This window comes from Ochotona princeps, chromosome 4 (genome assembly GCF_030435755.1).
Source record: "Ochotona princeps isolate mOchPri1 chromosome 4, mOchPri1.hap1, whole genome shotgun sequence".
In the NCBI taxonomy this organism is placed as follows: domain Eukaryota; kingdom Metazoa; phylum Chordata; class Mammalia; order Lagomorpha; family Ochotonidae; genus Ochotona; species Ochotona princeps.
This window is the reverse complement of record NC_080835.1, coordinates 66,530,141-66,550,208: the sequence shown is the minus strand read 5'-3', so window position 1 is coordinate 66,550,208 and position 20,068 is coordinate 66,530,141. Positions and strand designations below refer to the sequence as shown.

General features: G+C 37.9%; 1 protein-coding gene across 1 annotated transcript in view; it reads right to left on the bottom strand.

Annotated features, from left to right (window-relative positions):
- Positions 1 to 7,004: 7,004 nt before the first annotated feature.
- The window catches only part of NAALAD2 (N-acetylated alpha-linked acidic dipeptidase 2), a 38,687-nt gene continuing 25,623 nt past the window's right edge, over positions 7,005 to 20,068 (bottom strand). Inside the window, exons 14-20 of the mRNA XM_058663719.1 lie at positions 19,276 to 19,343; positions 16,557 to 16,648; positions 15,875 to 15,965; positions 13,786 to 14,050; positions 9,910 to 9,991; positions 8,720 to 8,812; positions 7,005 to 7,339 (exon numbers count right to left, since the gene is read on the bottom strand). Coding sequence (XP_058519702.1) covers positions 7,150 to 7,339; positions 8,720 to 8,812; positions 9,910 to 9,991; positions 13,786 to 14,050; positions 15,875 to 15,965; positions 16,557 to 16,648; positions 19,276 to 19,343 — 881 coding nt within the window. The 3' untranslated portion in view covers positions 7,005 to 7,149. The remainder of the gene's footprint in view (positions 7,340 to 8,719; positions 8,813 to 9,909; positions 9,992 to 13,785; positions 14,051 to 15,874; positions 15,966 to 16,556; positions 16,649 to 19,275; positions 19,344 to 20,068) is intronic.

Below are 20,068 nucleotides of genomic sequence, written 5' to 3'. Positions count from 1 at the left end.
ACCTTTAACATGCCCTAATTTAATTTGTTATTTTATTTAAATTAATTTGTAAACCATTGAAATATAAATTGGAATCAATAGGTATCTTCAGGATGATGACACAGCTTCTTGGTGCAGCTATATACTGACAAAAACTATAACCATCTTAGTTCTTATAATTTGACTTTCTTTAGTCAGCTGTTTAACCATGAAGAGAACATTGAAGAGTTCTTGCAGATATTTTAAGGGAGCTTTGAGTTACTACTTCCTTTCTATCTGCTTTTTAAAAAAAGATATTCATTCCTCTATCTGAAAGTTTATGTATAATGCATGAATCTACAATAAGTAAACATTTGAAAGTGCATTTATGAAATCTGGTATCTATGTTAAGGCTTTTGGGGGGTATGTATTCTGAAACATTATTTTCAATAGTCAGGTATACTTTACCAAGTTACTATTTAACATGAATTATTTTGATCTGATATACCATATTTTATGTTTCTTTGTGCTCTTTTGAAAATATCTTGATTCCCAATGCCTTAGTTCCAAAATACAAGCTGTTGAGAACAGCTCATTTTTAGATGTTATTATAAATTGTTCTTCCTTCCTTCTTTCCTTCCTTCCTTTCTTTCTTTCTTTTTCTTTCTTTCCCTCCTTCCCTCTCTTCCGTTCTCTTTCCTTCCTTTCTTTCTTTTAAGATTTTGTTGCTTTCTGTTGTTTTATTTTTTTTTTTTTTTTGTTCTGAAAGGTAGGGTTAACAGAGACATCTTCCATCTATTAGTTCACTCCCCAGATGACCACAATGGCTCCAGCTGAGCCAATCGAAGCCAAGCTCTAAGAGTTTCTCCTGGGTCTCCCACATGAGTTGTGGGGCTCCATTGTGCCATCAGACTCTGTTGTCCAGACCATAATCTGGGGACAGATTGGAAGTGGAGCAGCCAGGATTCAAACTGGATGCTATCCCCAGAATCGGAAGCCTATAACGCCCGGTGCCCCCCCACCCCCCAGTTTTTGTTAGTTTCGTTGATTTTAATTGACAAGAGGGAAGTTGTGATATTTTCTCTGACTACTTTTCTGTTGCCCCATTGTCTTGCAGCTTGTTCATTTGGTGTTTTTGACATAACCTGTTCAGTATTTTATAAACACGTATATACCTGTCTGCTCCTGGCATTATTCAGCTTCTGAAGATACTCTATATACTTAGAACATGATTTTGAACTTTTACAGATTTTTAAATGAAAAGTTTTTTCAAATTAGTGTTTTCATTAAAAATATTTTTATTGTTCTTTTAGCTTTCCTGTTTAATAGACTAACTACTTATGTCCATTAAAATGAAAGAAAGCTGGGCCCGGCGGCGTGGCCTAGCGGCTAAAAGTCCTCACCTTGAAAGCCCCGGGATCCCATATGGGCACCGGTTCTAATCCCGGCAGCTCCACTTCCCATCCAGCTCCCTGCTTGTGGCCTGGGAAAGCAGTTGAGGACGGCCCAATGCATTGGGACACTGCACCCGCGTGGGAGACCCGGAGGAGGTTCCAGGTTCCCAGCTTCGGATCGGCGCGCACTGGCCCATTGCGGCTCACTTGGGGAGTGAATCATCGGATGGAAGATCTTCCTCTCTGTCTCTCCTCCTCTGTGTATATCTGGCTATAATAAAATGAATAAATCTTTAAAAAAAAAAATGAAAGAAAGCTGGCAGCCTTTAACTTTTATGTTGCTTAAAGATTGTGTTTTAAGGCAGGTGATTGGTACAGTGGTCAAGGTGCTTTTTGGGAAATCTACTGTCAAAAGAGTGCTTGGTTTGAGTCCCAGTCCATCAGATTCTGATCCAGCTTCCCACTGATGGCATCCTTAAGTCTTTGGAGTCCTCCAACACATGGTGAACACCCAGCTGGATTTGCAGGCTTCTGACTTTATCTTGGCCCAGATGTAGCTTCAGGGACATTCAAACAGTAAGTCAGTGTATGAATAAAGCAAACAATCAGATAAAAAGGATTATTTGTCAAAATCGTTTAATTTGGCATTCCTTTTTTACTAACTGCTGTTCAGATTATTTTTGTCTCTTTAGAGACTTGTGTTTATTTTCATTTTATTTGAAAGGAAGGGGTTTCATCTGCTGATATATTCCAAAATGCCTCCTACACGGGCCACAATGCCTTATCAGGCTAAACCTCTACCTGTTTCACTACTGGGATCATCTGTATATGCAAATTTGAATCCCAGGATCTCCACTTTATTTTTTTTTTAAGATTTATTTATTTGTATTGGAAAGGCAGATATACACAGAGAAGGAGAGACAGAGAAGATCTTCCATTCGATGGTTCACTCCCCAAGTGACCACAACGGCCGGAGCTGAGCCAATCCTAGACCATGAATCTGCAGAATAGTTCCCAGGTAAGATGGTAGCCACTCAAGGTGGTAGTTTGGAAGAAAAAAGTTCGATCATAATTACTTTTATTGGAAAGGCAGATTTACACCCCGAATCAGAAAGATCCCCCATCCACTTACTGTTTTACTCAAGTGACCACAATGGCTGGAGCTGAGCCAATCAGGAGCCTGGAGCTTCTGGGTCTTCTACTTGAGTTCTCAGTACCAAGGCTTTGGGCCATCCTCTATTGCTTTCCCAGGCCACAAGAAGGGAGCTGGATGGGAAGTGGAGCAGCCAGGATATGAACTGCGTATTAGATCCCAGGGCATGCAAGGTGAAGATCTAGCCAGTAGGGCATCACACTGAACCCCAGTGTAATCTCTTTATAAAACAGTTTGCTTTAGAACAGCTTTGGCTTTGTGGAAAAATTGTGGCACTAGTACATGGAGTTTATATAGACCACACTGAAGAACATACTATGTAGCTTCCACTATTTAGTAGGTATACTTAAATAGAACTAATGAACTGGGCCCGGCACTATAGCGTAATGGTTAAAGTCTTCGCCTTGCAAGTGCCAGGATCCCAAATGGACGCTGGTTCTAATCCCAGCAGCACCACTTCCCATCCAGCTCCCTGCCTGTGGCCTGGGAAAGCAGTCGAGGATGGCCCAAAGTTTTGGGATCCTGCACCCATGTGGGAGACCCGGAAGAAGCTCCTGACTCCTGGCTTCGGATTGGCTCAACTCCAGCAGTTGTGGTCACTTGGGGAGTGAACCATCGGACGGAAGATCTTCCTATCTGTCCTCTTGTATATCCGCCTTTCCAATAAAAAAAAATTAATGAACCAATGTCGATTGGTTTTTACCACACACCAAGTCTCTGTTTAAGTCTGATTTTCATTGTTCTTGCCAAAAACCTTTTTGGTGTTCCACGAGTCCACCTAGAAGTTCACACTGCAGTTAGTTTGTTTGTTTTTCAGGCTCCTATTGGTATTGGAAATCACGCAAGCCAATCATTAAATGTAAGCAGGAAAAGAAAAACCACAGAGCTGCACTGCAATTCTGTTGTATCAAGCATGGCTTATTAATGTGAGTTAACATTTAGACTAGCTGCCTAAATAGCATTGGCCATTTTTTATTGCAAAATTACTCAGCGAAACTCCTTTCCATTGCCTGCAAGGAAATCGGTATGTGCAGCTTCTATTTGCAATGTGGGATCGGAAATGAGGCAACAGTATTCCATTTCCACATACATAATTCCAGCCATCTCCACTTACCTCTAGGCTACACTATTGTGAAAAATCTTGTTCCCACTGTCTACTGTTCATTTGCTTACTTAGCCAGTTCCAGGATACATGTTGCGCTGGTGTCAGACATGCTAACCCATTTTCCCATGTATCTTAAGTTCACAGGACGGCCCAATGCGGTAACCTAGTGGCCTAGTCCTTGCCTTGAGTGCCCCAGGATGGCGTATGGGTGTGGCCCTGCTTCCCAACCAGCTCCCTGCCTGTGGCCTGGGAAAGCATTCAAGGACAGCCCAAAGCTTTGGGATCCTGCACCCGTGTGGGAGACCCAGAAGAAGCTCATGGCTCCTGGCTTTGGATCTGCTCAGCTCCAGCTGTTACAGCCACTGTGGGAGTAAATCAGTGGACGAAAGATAATCTGTCAATCTTCCTGTCTGTATGTCTGACGTTACAGTAAAAAATAAATCTTTAAAAAAATGACAGGAAAAGGAATTAGAAGTTTTATTTTGGTACAAAAATGTTTAGAATCCAAGCAGCTTTTTCATGCATTTTCTACAAATTTCTGAAGACCCCTCATATACATAGTTTTTTAAGTTTTAGTCTTAAAAATCATTTCTGGAATCATAGACTCAAACTCACCTAAGCACTTCCCTCTCAGCCCCCCTTTGCACCCCCAAAACCAATTTTTTTTTTCAAAATTTTGTAATAGAGCTTTACATTTTATTTTTGGTCCATTTCAAGGAAAGAAGCAGTTGGAGGTTTATAAGGAGACTGGTTAGGATGAAATATACTGATGCCATAGCATAGCAGCTAAAGTCCTCACCTTGCACACACCGAGATCCCACATGGGCACCAGTTCCAATCCCAGCAGCCCCACTTACCATCTAGCTCTCTACCTGAGGCCTAGGAAAGTAGTCGAGGACGGCCCAAAGCCCTGGGACCCTACACCCCCGTAGGAGACCCAGAGTGGGCTCTGGGCTCCTGGCTTTAGATTGGCACAGCTCCGGCCGCTGCAGCCACTTAGGAAGTGAATCAGCGGACAGAAGATCTTCCTCTGTCTCTCCTCTCTATGTATCTGACTTTGCGATAACAATAAATCTTTAAAAAAGTGATAGGTAAAATAGGTAAACTAAGATACTAGATCTTCAATGGGAACCACAGAATGAAAACTTTGGTAGCTTCTAAGCTGTTGAATAGAGGAAGGGTGTAAGGGTAGGGAATTTAGAGAGGTTTTAGAGACCATGCTTTTCTCTAGAGACTGCTAAGCCCAACATGTCTACAATCCACGTGAAGCCTAGGCTGTTGGTAAAGTCTGCTGCTTAGGATTTGGAAGTCAAAAGTGAACAGCCATCTGTTGCATCAAATGCATCACCTTGCTAATGTGGAGAATACAAAATTGATACTCTGAACTGTTAGACTATAATGACAAGCCCTGCCTTTGTGTATGTGCAGTAGGGTTTACAGCCATAGAAACAACTGAAGGATTAACTGGACATGCATAGTAACATTTATAGTATGCCACTCAGACCATCTATAATCATCCTGTTTATGAAACACAGAAAGTTGGAAAGGGTACCCGGGAGAGTCCACCACATTCAATGTTAATTCTTGGATATCAATGATAATATAAATAGCATCCTTTTATCATTCATTTTGTATTTGAAAGTTACTGAGAGAGACAACTCCCATGTGTTGGTTCATTTCCTGGTTAAAGGGAATGGCTGCAACTGAGTCAATCCAGAGCTAAGAGTTTCTTATAAACCTCTTGTGTAGGTGCAGGGGCTCATGGACTTAGGCCATCTGCTGCTGCTTTCCCAGGCCATAAAAGGAGCTGGATTGGAAGTGCCAACAGCCAGGACATGGACTGGCGCTCACTTTGGATACAGGTGCTACAGGCAGATGTTCAACCTACTGCATTGTGCCAGCCCCAATAGCAAATTTTCCAAAACACTTTGCCTTTAAACAGAATAGTAACATTCATTTTTACTTGAGAAGCAGAGAAAAACTGACCTACCATACTACTGATTGACTCCGAAAATGCCCACAACAGCCAGGTGTTGGACTGACTGAAGCCAGCAATCCAGGACTTAACCAGATTTCCCAGGTGGGTAGCAGAGACCTACCTGGGCCATCACTTGCCCCATAGGGTGCCCATTAGCAGGAAGCTGAAATCCAAAGCAGAGCCACAACTTAAACCCAGCTATTCCAATATGCATGTTGGTGTCCTACGCAGCATCTGAACCACCACAAGTGCGCAAAACCATATTTAAAATGTATCTTGGTGACTTAAAGTCATTACTATATATACCATATATTTTATTGTGAGAAATCAGAGTTTTATAAATAATAATGGGAGGTATAGAGGATTTGGGATCTAATTTATTACTGCTCTTTAGAAAAAAATGCACATTTGCTTAAAGGCTTATTTATTTTTATTGGAAAGTCAGCGATCAGAGAAGAGACAGAGAGCAATGGCTGCAACTGAGCTGGTCCAAAGCCAGGAGCCAGTAGCTTCTTCTGGGTCTCCCACACCGGTGCAGGATTCCAAGGCTTTGGGCTGTCCTCAGCTACTTTCCCAGGCCACAAACGGAGCTGGTTGGGAAGCGGGGCTGCCAGGATTAGATCGTGAGCCCATATGCTATGCAAGGTGAGGACTTTAGCTGCTAGGCTACCACACCCTCTAGCATTTTTATATTTTGTATATTGTCCTTTGCAATGAAATTCATCAGAGCAAAGCTTTGCAATACAGTGTACACATTTTAAGTAGAAGTTTGGGAAGACATATATTGCTGTTGAACTACCACTCAGGTTAAAATACCAAGGGGAGAAAAAAAAATCCAAGTAAATTTCCTCAGGCTTCTTTGCAGTCATCCTCCTCCACTGACCACCTGCTTGCCCAGACAGCCAGTAGTCTAGTTTCCAACACCATACAATATTGAGCCACTTGTAAATAAAATCATACATCATGTACTGGTTTCTGTCTGGTTTCTTTCCCTCAATGACGTCTGTCAATAATATTTGCACATATCAACAAATCTCCCATTTTTATTGCTGATTACTGTTCCACTACAATATGTCACAGTTTACTCATTTATAAGCATTTGGGTTGTTTCCACTTTCAGCCTTTTTGCCATGCATGCAAGCACCACCCCTCCCCCCTTCGGTAGATATGAACAACTTGAAATTTGTAGTCATATAGTATACATTCGACTTAGTAAGAATATGCCAAACTGATTTTTCAATAGTTAAAATGGTTGCACTGTTTACATTCCCATTGGCAATGTCTGAAAAATTTCTTGCCATCATTAATTTTAGAAAAATTCTACTCTTTGTGCCACACAACAGGGACATTTTGTTTTGTTAGACTAACACTTTGGTGATGTAATAATGAAGTTTTAAAGAACCAAAAAACTTTGCAGATGAAAGAGCTAGAAGCCTATAGTCAAAACATACCTGAAAAGCAAGATTGTTGAGCACTTTGGCTTTATGAGTCATTAATAAGAAAGATGTTGAATTTATCCTCAGCAGAACGTTTAAAGGCTAGCCACTTGGCTGAGGCACTCTTACAACACTTCTTTGAGAGTTCCTGCTGCTGCTTGGATTGTGAAAGATGCAATAGAAATATGTTTCTTTACTTCTTTCCAGGCCAAACGAGGGTCTGCTTTATTTTCAATGTCAAACATAGCATCATAGATCCCAGGAAATGATTCTCCAGCATATTTGTTATGGCTACTTGGAGCAAAGATGATGTGCCTAGTAGGAAAAACGTATGTATATATACACACAAACAAGTTGAATACATGTATGTACGTATATTTTTCATTTTCTTTTTCATATCATATACTATATCATTTCTACTGACATTTGTTCCTGTTGGAAGGCAGATAATTGTTCCTAGATCTTTATGCAAAGCTGTAATTTTAAGAAAAGAGCTAATAATACGCACTTTCTAAGACATCTAAATCCGTGTACCATGTCACCAGTTCTTGGCTAGGGAAAACCTAATCTTAGAAGTTATGTGCAATAGTTACCTAACTGCTTTGGCATCTATGAACATGTATGTTTTATGGGTATCCCCAATAAGAAAAGATTAAGAGAAGTGACTTGCTGCATTTTTATATAACTGATGGCAGTTGCTCCCAATACTTCTCAGGTATTAAAAAGGGATAAAGCAGCTTGCATCCCCAAAATACAAATGATAAGAAGGATGAAGCCCATTTCACAGAAGTAAAACAGTTTACATATTGGTTGCCCACAAAAACAATTTATCATCTAGAAGGAGAATTTATGATTGCTTTCCTATTTATTAAATAAGCATCCCAAAAGATCCAATTACTGATTTCTTCAATAAGCACACAGAAATTTGCGTTTCAGAAAGAGACTTTTTAACTTTTAAGATTTTAGCTTATTTGAGAGGCAGAGTGACAGGGAGACAGAGTTCTTCTATCTGCTAATTTCATTCCACCAAACGCCAGTAACAGCAGGGGTTGGACTGGGCTAGAACCAGGAACCACAAGCTATTTCTGGCTCTTCTCCATGGATGGAAGGAACCCAACCACCTAGGCCATTATCTGCTACCTGCCTGGTGTATTGTAGGAAGCTCACTTTGAAGTGGAGCAGTCAGAACTCGAACCTGCATTCTGAAATTAGATGCAGATACTCCAAGTGACTGCTTGGCCACTGTGCTACAATACCCTCCCCAGGCAGAGACATATTAACACTTGTATCAAGAATTAAGTCTGATAGTAGAATCCTGGAATTGACATTATAGAGCTCTGTATAGTCAGTTGCAATGATCAAGGAGAAGTAATGTTGCTAATCACTTATAATTACTGCTATATATTAAAATTACCACTGTGAGGTTTTTGAGTCTTGATATGTGAAATAATGAAAATAATATATATATTCCAAAAATTGGAGATTGAGTTAGGTCTTTATACTTACACACATGTATGTATAGAAATAATAGAAATTCATTTTGAAGACATTATACAGTATATTATTGAATGTGTTCTGTCACCCATATCCCTTTAGTACATTTTTTCACGCTCCACTTACGTGATGGCAGTAGTTTACAGCAAACTTTGTTTTTGTTCATGGTAAAGCATGTGATGTCCTTTAATGTTTCCTTACCTGTAAAAGCGCCTTCCTGGCAAACCAAGGGGATCAATGAATGCTCTTTCCAGTAGCATCAATTGGTCATTCAAAATTCTCACAGCAATGGCACTTGGGGGAAACAAGAAATAACATAATTACAACTCTTACTATGGAAATGTGTTTTAAAGTAATATTACATAAAGATAAGATGACAAACTTCTAAAGTCACACTTTTAACAAAATAGATCTTAATAATGCTTTTACATGGTAAGTTACATACAATACCAGAATCATCTCTCTACCATTCAAACAGAAAGACATGTTGGGAAATTGTTTATTATTTTCAGGACCATATATTGAGCAAAAAGAACTGCAAGAAGTTCTTGACTTTTTCTAGGACAGCCAGACCTCATGTGAAGATAGACAGTGAGCTATCAATTTGTTCTTGATAAATCATTCAGTTCTACTAAGAAAGTAGCAAAGGCTGAGCACCAAAGTGATTGACCGATTTAGGAGCTGCTGAGAAGGCCCAGATAGAGCTACACACAGTGGGTGGGGAATTTTCAAATGCAAACTCTTCAATCCTTCTGTTTTGCAAAGCTGAATAAATTAATGGGCTCATCTACAGTTTAATGGAGAGAGGATAATCTAAATGACTGACACTTTTGAGTCAATAGAAATAGAAGAACTTTTTCTGATTAAGAGTACAAAAAATAAATGTGACATAGATCATTCTGTAGAGTAATCCATGCTTCTTATGGCCATCTAAGTTACTCTCAACCTGTAAGTGGCAAGTGCGTATGCAAAATACGAAAAAAGTATCAACAAAAAAGGAATGTCTATACTGGCTTAAGCAAAAGACCAAGGAAGTAAAATATATTGAAAAAATATTAATTGCCAATCATAATCAGAATTCCCATCACACAAACCTAAAGAAGTATCTCAGACTCTTCATTTGACATGGGTCTTTAGTCTACCATTCAGAACAGTGCTCCTGCAGCCTTAATATAAGTCAACTGGGAATCTTATTAAAATGCAGAATTTTAATTCAGTAAGTCTTGGTGGAGTGTAACAGTCCGCTTTCCTGACATGTTCTCAGGTGATGCTGATGCTGTGGGTTTGCAGAGAAGACATTATAGCTATGGTTTGTAGCTAGATGTTTCTGAGTGAAAACAGTAACCAGACTGCTTTTCAGGTGGCATCTGTAACCTACTTCTTAAACTTACTTAGAAAGATCAGCTTGAGTAAGTCTTCTATGAAAATCTGAAGCAGCTTCTGAGAAGTTTTTCACAGCAGAAAACAGGGAGTCTTTTTTGAAAAACAAAAATAGTAAGTATGAGTGCTTCGTATTTCATAACTTCACTTCCCTCTCCATTCCAATATATATGACTAAATAGAATTTTAAGACATCTTTATACTGAGCCTTTTTACAGATTCATGGTAAGTACTAGAGAAAAAGTCACAACAAAGAACATTGTATGAAAATTAAGAATAGCCAAATTGACGCTTAAGAAGATAATCTTCAAAAGTTTAGGATGTGATTATTTAACCCATTATATTGTAAAAAACAAGTATTTCCTTCCTCATTTATTCAGTATGTATTTATTGGGGCAACTATTATCTCTAGACCCTGGCTATGTATAGAAATAATCCATAACCCTGACAATTATTACAGGAAAAAACAAAATCCATCCCTATTTGCAAATAGTGCACTTTAGATGTTGTCCAAAGGGCAACCTGTGACAAACTCATATCCAGGCTGAGCAAGAGGATCTGGTGTGGGATGGTCAAATGTTTTGTATATTTATTTATTTAAATATTTATTTTGGTTTTATTTGAAAAGCAGAGTTACAGAGTGAAGGTGTGACAGAGAAGTCTTCTCTCCTGATGCACTCCCAAAATGATTACAATATTCAAAGCTGGGTTGATCCAAAGCCAGAAGTCAGGAGTCTCCTCTGGGTCTCCCACATAGGTGCAGGAGCCCAAAGACTTGAGTCATCCTCCACTGCTTTCCCAGGCCATATGCAGGAAACTGGATAGGAAGTGGAGCTTCTGGGACTGAACCAACTGACACCAGTATGTGGCAGTGACCCAAGTACTGAGCCAGCATCATACGATACCCACTGATCAGAAACTGAACTCCAAGTACGACTGGCATTTAAGTTCAAGAACTGTGATACAAAAGGCAGGCATGGCATGCAGTATGACAACCACTGCTACAAATATCTGCTTCACAAAATTTGTAAGGGAAATGATTAGGTCCTCAACATGTTACATTTTTATTTCAATTATCTTTTGTCTTCCATAATTTCTAAACAGAACTTTAACACTCATTGATTGTTTTGCTTGTATCTATCCTGTGATGCAGGCACACAAGACCATATTCATTTTACAACTTGAGTAAATGCAGCTCACTTCTTAGCACTTCTGTTAGGTAACACAGCTCGTAAGCGGTACATTCACTGTAAGAACTGTTCAAGTACATTCAGGACAAGAAATGGAGTCTTTTAAGTCCAAGCCTTTCTGTCCTTAACCTTTAACGACTATCTTTTAAAACAGATACAAGTCAAGTAGCTAAATAATAAGGTAGATGAATGTTAAAGCATTGTAATTTCCTTATGCAGTGTGGAATTCAAGACAGATAAAACCGAATCTTGTCTCTAGGATTTAGTGACACAAAAGAGCAGTAAAGACATAAAACAGTACAGTGAATGGGTTAGTTGGAGGTAAAGAACTGGAGACAAAGAGAAGTAGATAATATATTCATCCATTTATTCATCATCTCTTAATTCTTCACTTAAACATTATCTGAGATGGTGTTGTGCAGTGGGTTAACATCTGGAACCCACAACATATGAGCGCCTGTTCCAGTCCCCACTGCCCTGTTTTTGATACAGCTCCCTATTGATTCATCTAGGAAGGGAGCAGCTGATGGACCCATGCTGCTCTGCAAGAGATGCACATGAGTCCAAGGCTCCTGACTTCAGCCCTACCTAGCTGAGCTCAAATAACAAGGAATGGTACACAACAGACAGTCCACAAGTGTGATAGTAGGACTCGACAGTACACATTTGGGGAGTGAAGTAGTAGGTGCAAGATCTCTGTCATTGTGCTTTTCGATTACATAAAATAAATCAAGGAATTGATTTTGCCATACAATATATGAAGATTTTTTGATTATGAAGGCAAAGGGCATATTACAAAAAAGAAATATTGATTTTTGTTAAGCTATAAAGATGCGATGATATTGACTCTCATGTATAGTGACATGATTTGAACAACATGTTGAAGAAGGCTATTAATAGACCATACAAGGACCTTAAGAAAGTAAGCAAATAAAGCAACTAACTTTAGTGACAAGAAAATTCAGCCACTATTACTGTATAGCTTTGGGTTCTTAGCCGACTTGATGAAAACTGATAAGAAACAATTTATAAAAGCAATAAGGATTTAGAAAATCAGCCAGATGCTGCACTTTCACAGAAATATGAATGTCCACTTTGCTGCAGGCTATGCTTATTTCTACACGTTCAACTCTCATCATTTACTCCATCATCAGAGAGATACACCAATTACACTAATATAAACACACTGTACTACATTTTTTAAGCTACATTTAATTACTAGATCATGGTACCTGTTATTTTCCATAACATCATAAATGTTGCTAATCCTTATGTAATTAGAAGAACTCACATCTAACCACTGCCTACCTATTCACTGTGCTCTTATGTTACTCTCTGTGTGCTCTATAACTTGTCCTCTGCAGTTTTTCAAATAAATATCTTATTTACTTGAAGGAGTAATAGGTAGCAAAGAACCCAGAACTCCAATGTTGTTTCCAAATGGGTGGCAGAGACCCAGTACTTCATCTACTTCCCAGGCCGCATTGTCAGGAAGCTGGATCAAAGCAGAGTAGCCAAGATTCAGATACTACAACATTCATTCATTCATTCATTCATTTATTTGAAAGAGGGAGAGAGAGTTCAGGGGGACATGTGCTATCCACTGGTTCACTGTGTGAAGTCAGGAGTTTCTTCCGAGACTTTCACATGGGTGAATGGAATTTTGGCCATGTTACATTGTTTTCCCAGGCACATTAGCAAAAGCTGAATCAGAAATGGTGTAGCCATAGCTTGAATTGCAGGCAGAGGCTTTATTACTATCCTGTGGTGCCAGACCCTGTCATCTACATTTTGTTTCCTTCCCTCCGTAAGAGTTTGAGCTCTTTGAGGACATGACTATGTTTCATATATACTAACATTTTTCAAATAATAAAGTGTAGTACACAGTAGACACTACAAAATACCACATACTTGATACTTGTTGCAAATATTGTCAATATGAATCACCAGAAAACAGAAATGTTACAAAAACCAATAATACACACATTTATTGAACGCTATGTATTAGTAACCAGTGCTTCCATATATCACCTAATTGGATCTCAACAATAATCTTTGAAATACATTAGATAGATATTTAAAACTGACACACAGGGAGATTAGGTAACTTTCCCACAAACAAAGCAGAGCCAACTCTAAAAGTAGGTAAACTGCTTCCTGATTCACCATCAAATATATAATATATTTCACTCCTGCTTCACCAAGTGATATGCCATGTAGAATGGCATCTAGTAGCTGGTCAACTATGATAGGGAAGGATACTTATGTTTTTGTTAAAAATCTTTCTTACAGAAAAACACTAAAATTTATGTTCAACTATAAAATAAAAAGCAACATGTATATTTAGTGAAGCTTGGTGATTTTCTCTGCTTTTCAATCTTTCTGCAATAGTTGTTCCTTTTTCCCAATATCATTTCTTTAACAGTAAAAATATCTTAAAGGTAATAATGGAGGAAATATATATATACCAAGCCACTGTTTATATCACTACAGACTCAGTCATATTGAGTCTATCCTACATAAATCAGATTAAATAAGATTTTTTAATAGGTCTATGTTTCAAGCTTTTTTTTAGAAGATCAGAATGAGTAAGTTTGGCAAAGATAAAGGATGAAGTACACATGTATTGCTCATAGTAGAAGATATCTTAAAGCTCTACCTTAAAGATTATAAAATATCTCCTCAATCATTTCTTACCAAATGATACTCCATAGTCTTTCAATTGTTGGTCGTGTTTCTTGGATAAATTATAGATACTTGTTGCATAGTTTTTCAGGGCTTTTGCATAGTCTTGAATATTGAAAGGAATGATTGTAGAGTCTGCAAGCTCATAAACCAGTGATCCCCGTAACTGAGCCACAGAAAGCTGTTTTTTAAAAGTGGGATCATAAAAATTCTCTACCAATTCAAATGTTTCATATACTGTATGGTATACTGGGTAGCTGCTGTACTTATCTGTTTTCTAAAAAAGAAAAATGAGGAGTACAAGTATAAGAAAGCACTAAAGATTCAAGTTACAGAATATTATGATTTTAAAAATGACTATGAAAGTATATAGAGGGGCCATTGCAATGGCTCAACTAGCTAATCCTTTAACTGCAACTGCTGGCATCACAGAAGGGTGCTGGTTCATGTCTGGCTGCTCCACTTCCCATCCAGCTCCCTACTTATGGCCTGGGAAAGCAGTGGAGAATGGCTCAAAGCCTTGGGACCCCGTACCTATATGGGAAACCAAGAAGCAGTTCCCCACTCCCAGCAATTAATCAGCTCAGATCCACCCATTGCAGCCCTTGGGGAGTCAACCAGCAGATGGAAGATCTCTCTCTCTTTTTTTCTCTCTATAAATCTGCCCTTCCAATAAAAGTAAAACAATTTTTTTTTAAGAGAGAAACATCTAGAATCACATTTTACCTGGGCTTTACAATAATGAAGTATAAAATATAAAAATTTGAATAACTAAAATGCTATAATAAAATATTCACTGATTTAAAAATTTACTGTTATCCATTTTATAATTTATATAACCTTCATTCAAATATTTGATGTTGAAATTTTTCCTGATTTTATATCTGGCTACTAAAATTAAGGACTACAGTCTCAAATTATACATCAACAAGATTCAAAATTATCAATTGAGAATGAAAGGTTTCAGGCAGCTATGTTTTTATGGAACTGAAGAATGACCTATTTATGTATCTTCCTTCCCTTCCCAAAGATTGCATTACCCAATTTCATTTTACATTTATTACACAATTCAGGTCTGCCTTTATACACATTATCAAAGAGATGTGTCCTACATTAGTGCTCTTGGGTTCCTAGATCTCCCTATCCCTAATTTTCATTTTATTTATATATTTAAATATATATGTGTATATATATACGTGTGTATATATATATATATATATATATATGAAAATCCATTACAAAGGAGAAAAGAAAAAAAATTTTTCTAGCCACTGGCTTACTCCTCAAATGCCAGTAATGACCAGGGCTGAGCCAGACAGAAGCCAGGACACAGGAGCATTATCTGTGTGTCCCATAGGTATAGCAAGGGCCCAAACACTTGAACCACCCTCTGTTGAATTCCCCAGGCAGATTAGCAGGGAGTTGTATGGAAAGTGAAGCAGCTAGGAAAAAAAAAAAAAAAAAGGAGATATCAATGAGATGCCAGCATTGCAGGTAACAGCTTTACCCACTATGCCAGGAAACCAACTCTCTAATATACCTTAAATTTAATGAATAAATGGGTTTAAATCTGTGAGAAATCTATATCTACTAATGTAGTCCCCTAATTGGTATATGACACAATTTGATCATAAACAAACATGGTATATATTGGCTATCTCCATGTATTTGATGTCATCAGAATGAAGCAAATGAACAAGCTAAACATCAAAAGAAACTTGCTTTTCCTTAACTAAAATATGTCCTCCAATGTCATTTTGCCTCAGAAAAATCACATAAGACTGTAAGACTAAACTAGAGATTGAAATTTTTTTCAATAAATCTTGTGTCAGAGAGAGAATATCAGCTACCTACGTATTGGTAACTAGCTAAGTATCTTGCTCTGCTCTATGAACTGTCAGTTGACCGACCATTGCGAAAAAGTCCCAGAGTAATTCAAGTTATCCCTAATCCATCTCTAAAGGGACATGCATTTATCTCTATTCCTGGTAACTTTTTGCAGACCACATGTCTACCTGGTGCCTGATGTCAAGCTGTTTAATTATGCCTTACTGAAGAAATAATGAATAGCTACATAGGCAAAATGATAAAAATAATTTACCTTATTCTTTGTGTAACGAGCTCTGCCTGAAGCAATTCCTAGTCTCTGAAAATAAGCTTCAAAATCACTTCCAGATCCCAGCTTATTGATTCTAGTAGAATATAAATAATATTTATGGACACACACATGCACAAATAAATAAATAATACAAAGTATATAGATGAACCATAATTGTGTGCCAAGAATAGCAAGGAATTATATAGTATATTTATAGGAATTAGAAAAAAAGTTTAAGTGCCCTCAATACGCTTTCTTATTATATACTGGAAAATTGCTGTGAAAAACAGACAAATCTGCATATAACTTACAAATTTGCATACAGAGTTGGGTAGTGTCATAAAACAAGTAAGCCCAGTGATAATGCTTTCTCCCATGTTACCCAGCATTCTGTGTCATACTTTATAGAAGGGACAACCATGAAGATACAGCCTCCCATACGGGGCCATGATTACAGTTGTGGCTGCTCCACTTTCCAGTGCACCTTGGAAAGCAGTGGGAGATGGATTAAGTGCTTGAGCCTCTTCACTCGTGTGGGCCCCTGTCAGCCATCCAGGTGACTCAAACAAACAGTCCAATCATTGTGTCCATCTTGGGGTTGAAACAGCAGGTGCAAAATCTCTAACTCTGCCTTCAAATGTAAATATGTACATATATTTTTGAAAGATGCATCTAAGCAATTTACCTGGGGAAATCTTTATTTTCAGGTGAAGGGTCTTTTTCCAACCAGCTTTCATAAAGAGATTTACTCTCAAAACCTTCATCTGGGCTGGAAATCTGGAAAGACAAATTGATACTGAAAATCAAGTGTGGAAACAAACTAAATTGTTAAAATTACTATTTTTCATAAAACAGCTTTGTGGGTATAGAGATTTCTCCCTTTCCCTCCCCTTTCTCCTTCCTCGCTTTTCTCTCCCACCTTGATCCCAAATATTTTTAGAATAGTATAGTCCTTTAGTAACAGTTACAAGTTTAGCATTCTGCAATTTCAGTTCATGATGGCATTGTAGGTATAGGCAAAGGTAGAAAATCAAAGATAATATTATTGAGGTATATTTAATGTTACACTGGGAGTCTTCCGTTTATTTGGGGGTACAGATGCATGACACAATGTATCTTCACTTCCTGGTATGCTAGTCTCCATTACATAGTTCATCTATGAGAATATATGTATATACTTGTTCATTTATATACCTATTTGTGTTTTGCATGAAGGTTTGCATGCCTTATATTAAAGAGAAATATGTTCTCTTTAATTATTTGTCCTTTTGGTACTGTCTTATTTTACCGAGTGCAATGCTTTCTAGTTGGGACCATTTTGTTGTAAATGCTAGAATTTCATTCTTTGTAATACCCAACTAGTATTTCACAATTTCTTTATCCATTCCTCTTCTGAAGGGCACCTGAGTTGTTTCCATGTCTTCATTGTTGTGGATTGTGCTGCTATAATTAAAGGGGTGCAGGCTGCTTTTTGTATTCAGATCTCACTTCCTTTGGATATATACACCCAGAAGTGGAATAGCTGACTCATGTGATAGATCATTTTTCACTCTTCTGAGCAGTCTTCACACTGGCTCCCATAGTGGTTGTACTAACTTACACTTTTGCCAGTAGTGGAGTAGGGTGCCTCTCTTCCCCACAGCCACACCAGCAGGTGGTGTTAGCTGATTTCTGAATGTAAGCTGTTCTCACTGAAGCTAGGGGAACCTCATTGTGATTTTTATTTGTATATCTTAAAGAGCTAGGGAGCCTGTTAGCCATTTTAATTTGTTCTTTTGAAAAATGCCTGCTCATTTCCTTTGTCCATTTCTTAGCAGGCTTGTTTGTCTTGATGTTGTTGGGTTTCCGAAGCTCTAGGTTCATGAACAAACCCAGGGCAATCCGCTTGTGGAACTTTGAGATAACTTAGTGCATTGTTTCCTCCTCTAAAACCTAGCTTTCTTTCCTGCGCAGATGAGAATACTGGTGCCTATTTTAATCAAGCAAAATATCTTCTGAGATTTTTTCTGGCTTGTATACAGAGTTATTCATACATTTTTTCCCTCCTATTCTTAAAAAAAAATCTGCAGATTCCAGTAGTGCTGAAAACTATTTAGATATGGAGAAATTGATATAGTTCCATCCTCTTGGCTCTCATAGCACAATCTAATCAGATAGGTATACACCAGACAAATAAACATGGAAAACAAAATATGATAAGCCAATTTGAAGCAGAAGAAAACGTTACAAAGAGATGCAGATAGGAATGGGAGGCAGAAGTGTCCTCAGAGAAGGCCTTTCTGAGAAAATGGCAATCAGATCTCAGACCTGACTCTAACAAAGGTGTTAGGTATTAGCACGTGTTTCTCAGTATTGCCCTGCTTCAGTTTCATCCCATCTAATCATATGCACAAAGTTGTTATGCTTATGGATAATGCTGGCTCTTACCAGTCTTAAAGCATAAGGTGCAGCTTCTGACTGAGCTTCTTGCTAAGGCTCCTGGAAAGGCAGCAGAAGTTGGCCCAAATACATGAGCTCCTGCTACGCATGGGTGACCCAGCTGGACCCAGACCTGGCTGTAACAACCATTTGAATATTGAACTAGTAGATGGAGGATATATTCTATCTATCTGTTTCACTACTTTTCAGATCAAGGTGTTTTTTTTTTCCCCTAATTTCGCTATCATTAGGTTTCTAAACTCCCTGGTCTCTTTGTTATGTCTTTTTTCTTAGATTCTTTTCCACATCTTTGTTAGGTTATCTGAGTTACCTTCAGTTTAGAAAATATGTTATTTGTTTTTTTGATTTTACTTAGAGTGCACTTTCCTAGCTTCTACATCCTTTTAGTTGTTCAAGTATTAATGTTTTTAAAAAGTATTCTCTTGTGCTTCACAACTTCCCCTGCATATTCTGGGATTTTTGATTCTGTATTCCGTGTCTGTTAAATATAACTCCATATAGTATGAAGCATTCTAGTGAGCTGTAGTTCCACATGCCCATCTAGATTGCTACATTCAGTGACCCTGTGTTTTCACCACTGTTGCTGCTAGAATTCACTTTACAGGCCTGGCACATAATAGCCACTCAATGAATATCTGTTGAGTTGAATGAGTGAGTATCCAAAGCAATTTATGAACTCAAGGCTTTGCTATTTTGCTTAGCGTTCTTTCTGTAACATCAAAATATGTCCGTGAGATTAGCATTATGTGCCCTATATATCACAGCTACCATACAATTATTAGTAACAACTAATGTTAGAATGGTGAGATTGATGCCATTGATAATTATGTCACATAATATTGTCTAAAGGTTTGTTTCTGTTTGTTACACAGTTATATTCCATCATCAGTTTAAAAATAAATGGGAAAGAGTTACTCATTAATCCATACATCAAAAAACCTATTAGGGTAGGTTTCTTTATATACCTCTTTTGTCAGTTTATACACCAATTGGTAAAGAAGGGGTGTACAGTCAACTCTGAGAGTATAATTGCCTGAAAATAAATAAAATATAATGAGTATTACTACACACATCTAGGTGTAATTCTAACTGCATTTAATTCTAACTTTATGTTCCAATTTTCAACAAGATCTAATTGTCTTAAATTTAATGCCACCATTCTTGTAGAATCAAACAGGATAGGAATAGTTCTTCAGTTGCTAGAAAGACTATAGCACACATTTTGGATAGAGACAGCCCAAGTGGATTCCTGTTGCCAAAGCAACAGCACCCATGGTGATCATGTGGTCACCCTGAGCGGAGAAGCTCTTACGTACACCTTGGCAAAAAAAGAAGCAAGACTGCCACGGTCCTTCCTTAGTCTTTCATTTAATTCAATAGTACATGTCAGGATGCTGCACAAGAACATGTTAGTAACTAGTGAAAATTCTCTGATATTAATTATAAATAATAATGCAATGAAACTAGAGACAAAAATATGTCAGTTACCAAAAAAAAGCGTAGTTTTGTGTTTATTTCAAAGTCATCCAAATAAAAAAATATCTGTGGAAAACATTCTGTGAAGCAGTGTAATAATTCTGAAATATCGCAGCAAAATTTCTTTACCATCCCTATGGAAAAGATATGCTTAATGCCAGAGTTTTAAGTATTAATTCAAGACAGATCAATAATAAATATACCAAAGAAATTACTAGGATCATGAGCTCAGGGCTTGGTTATGAGTCACATTGATTGGTTATTTTCTCTATGATAAAATAT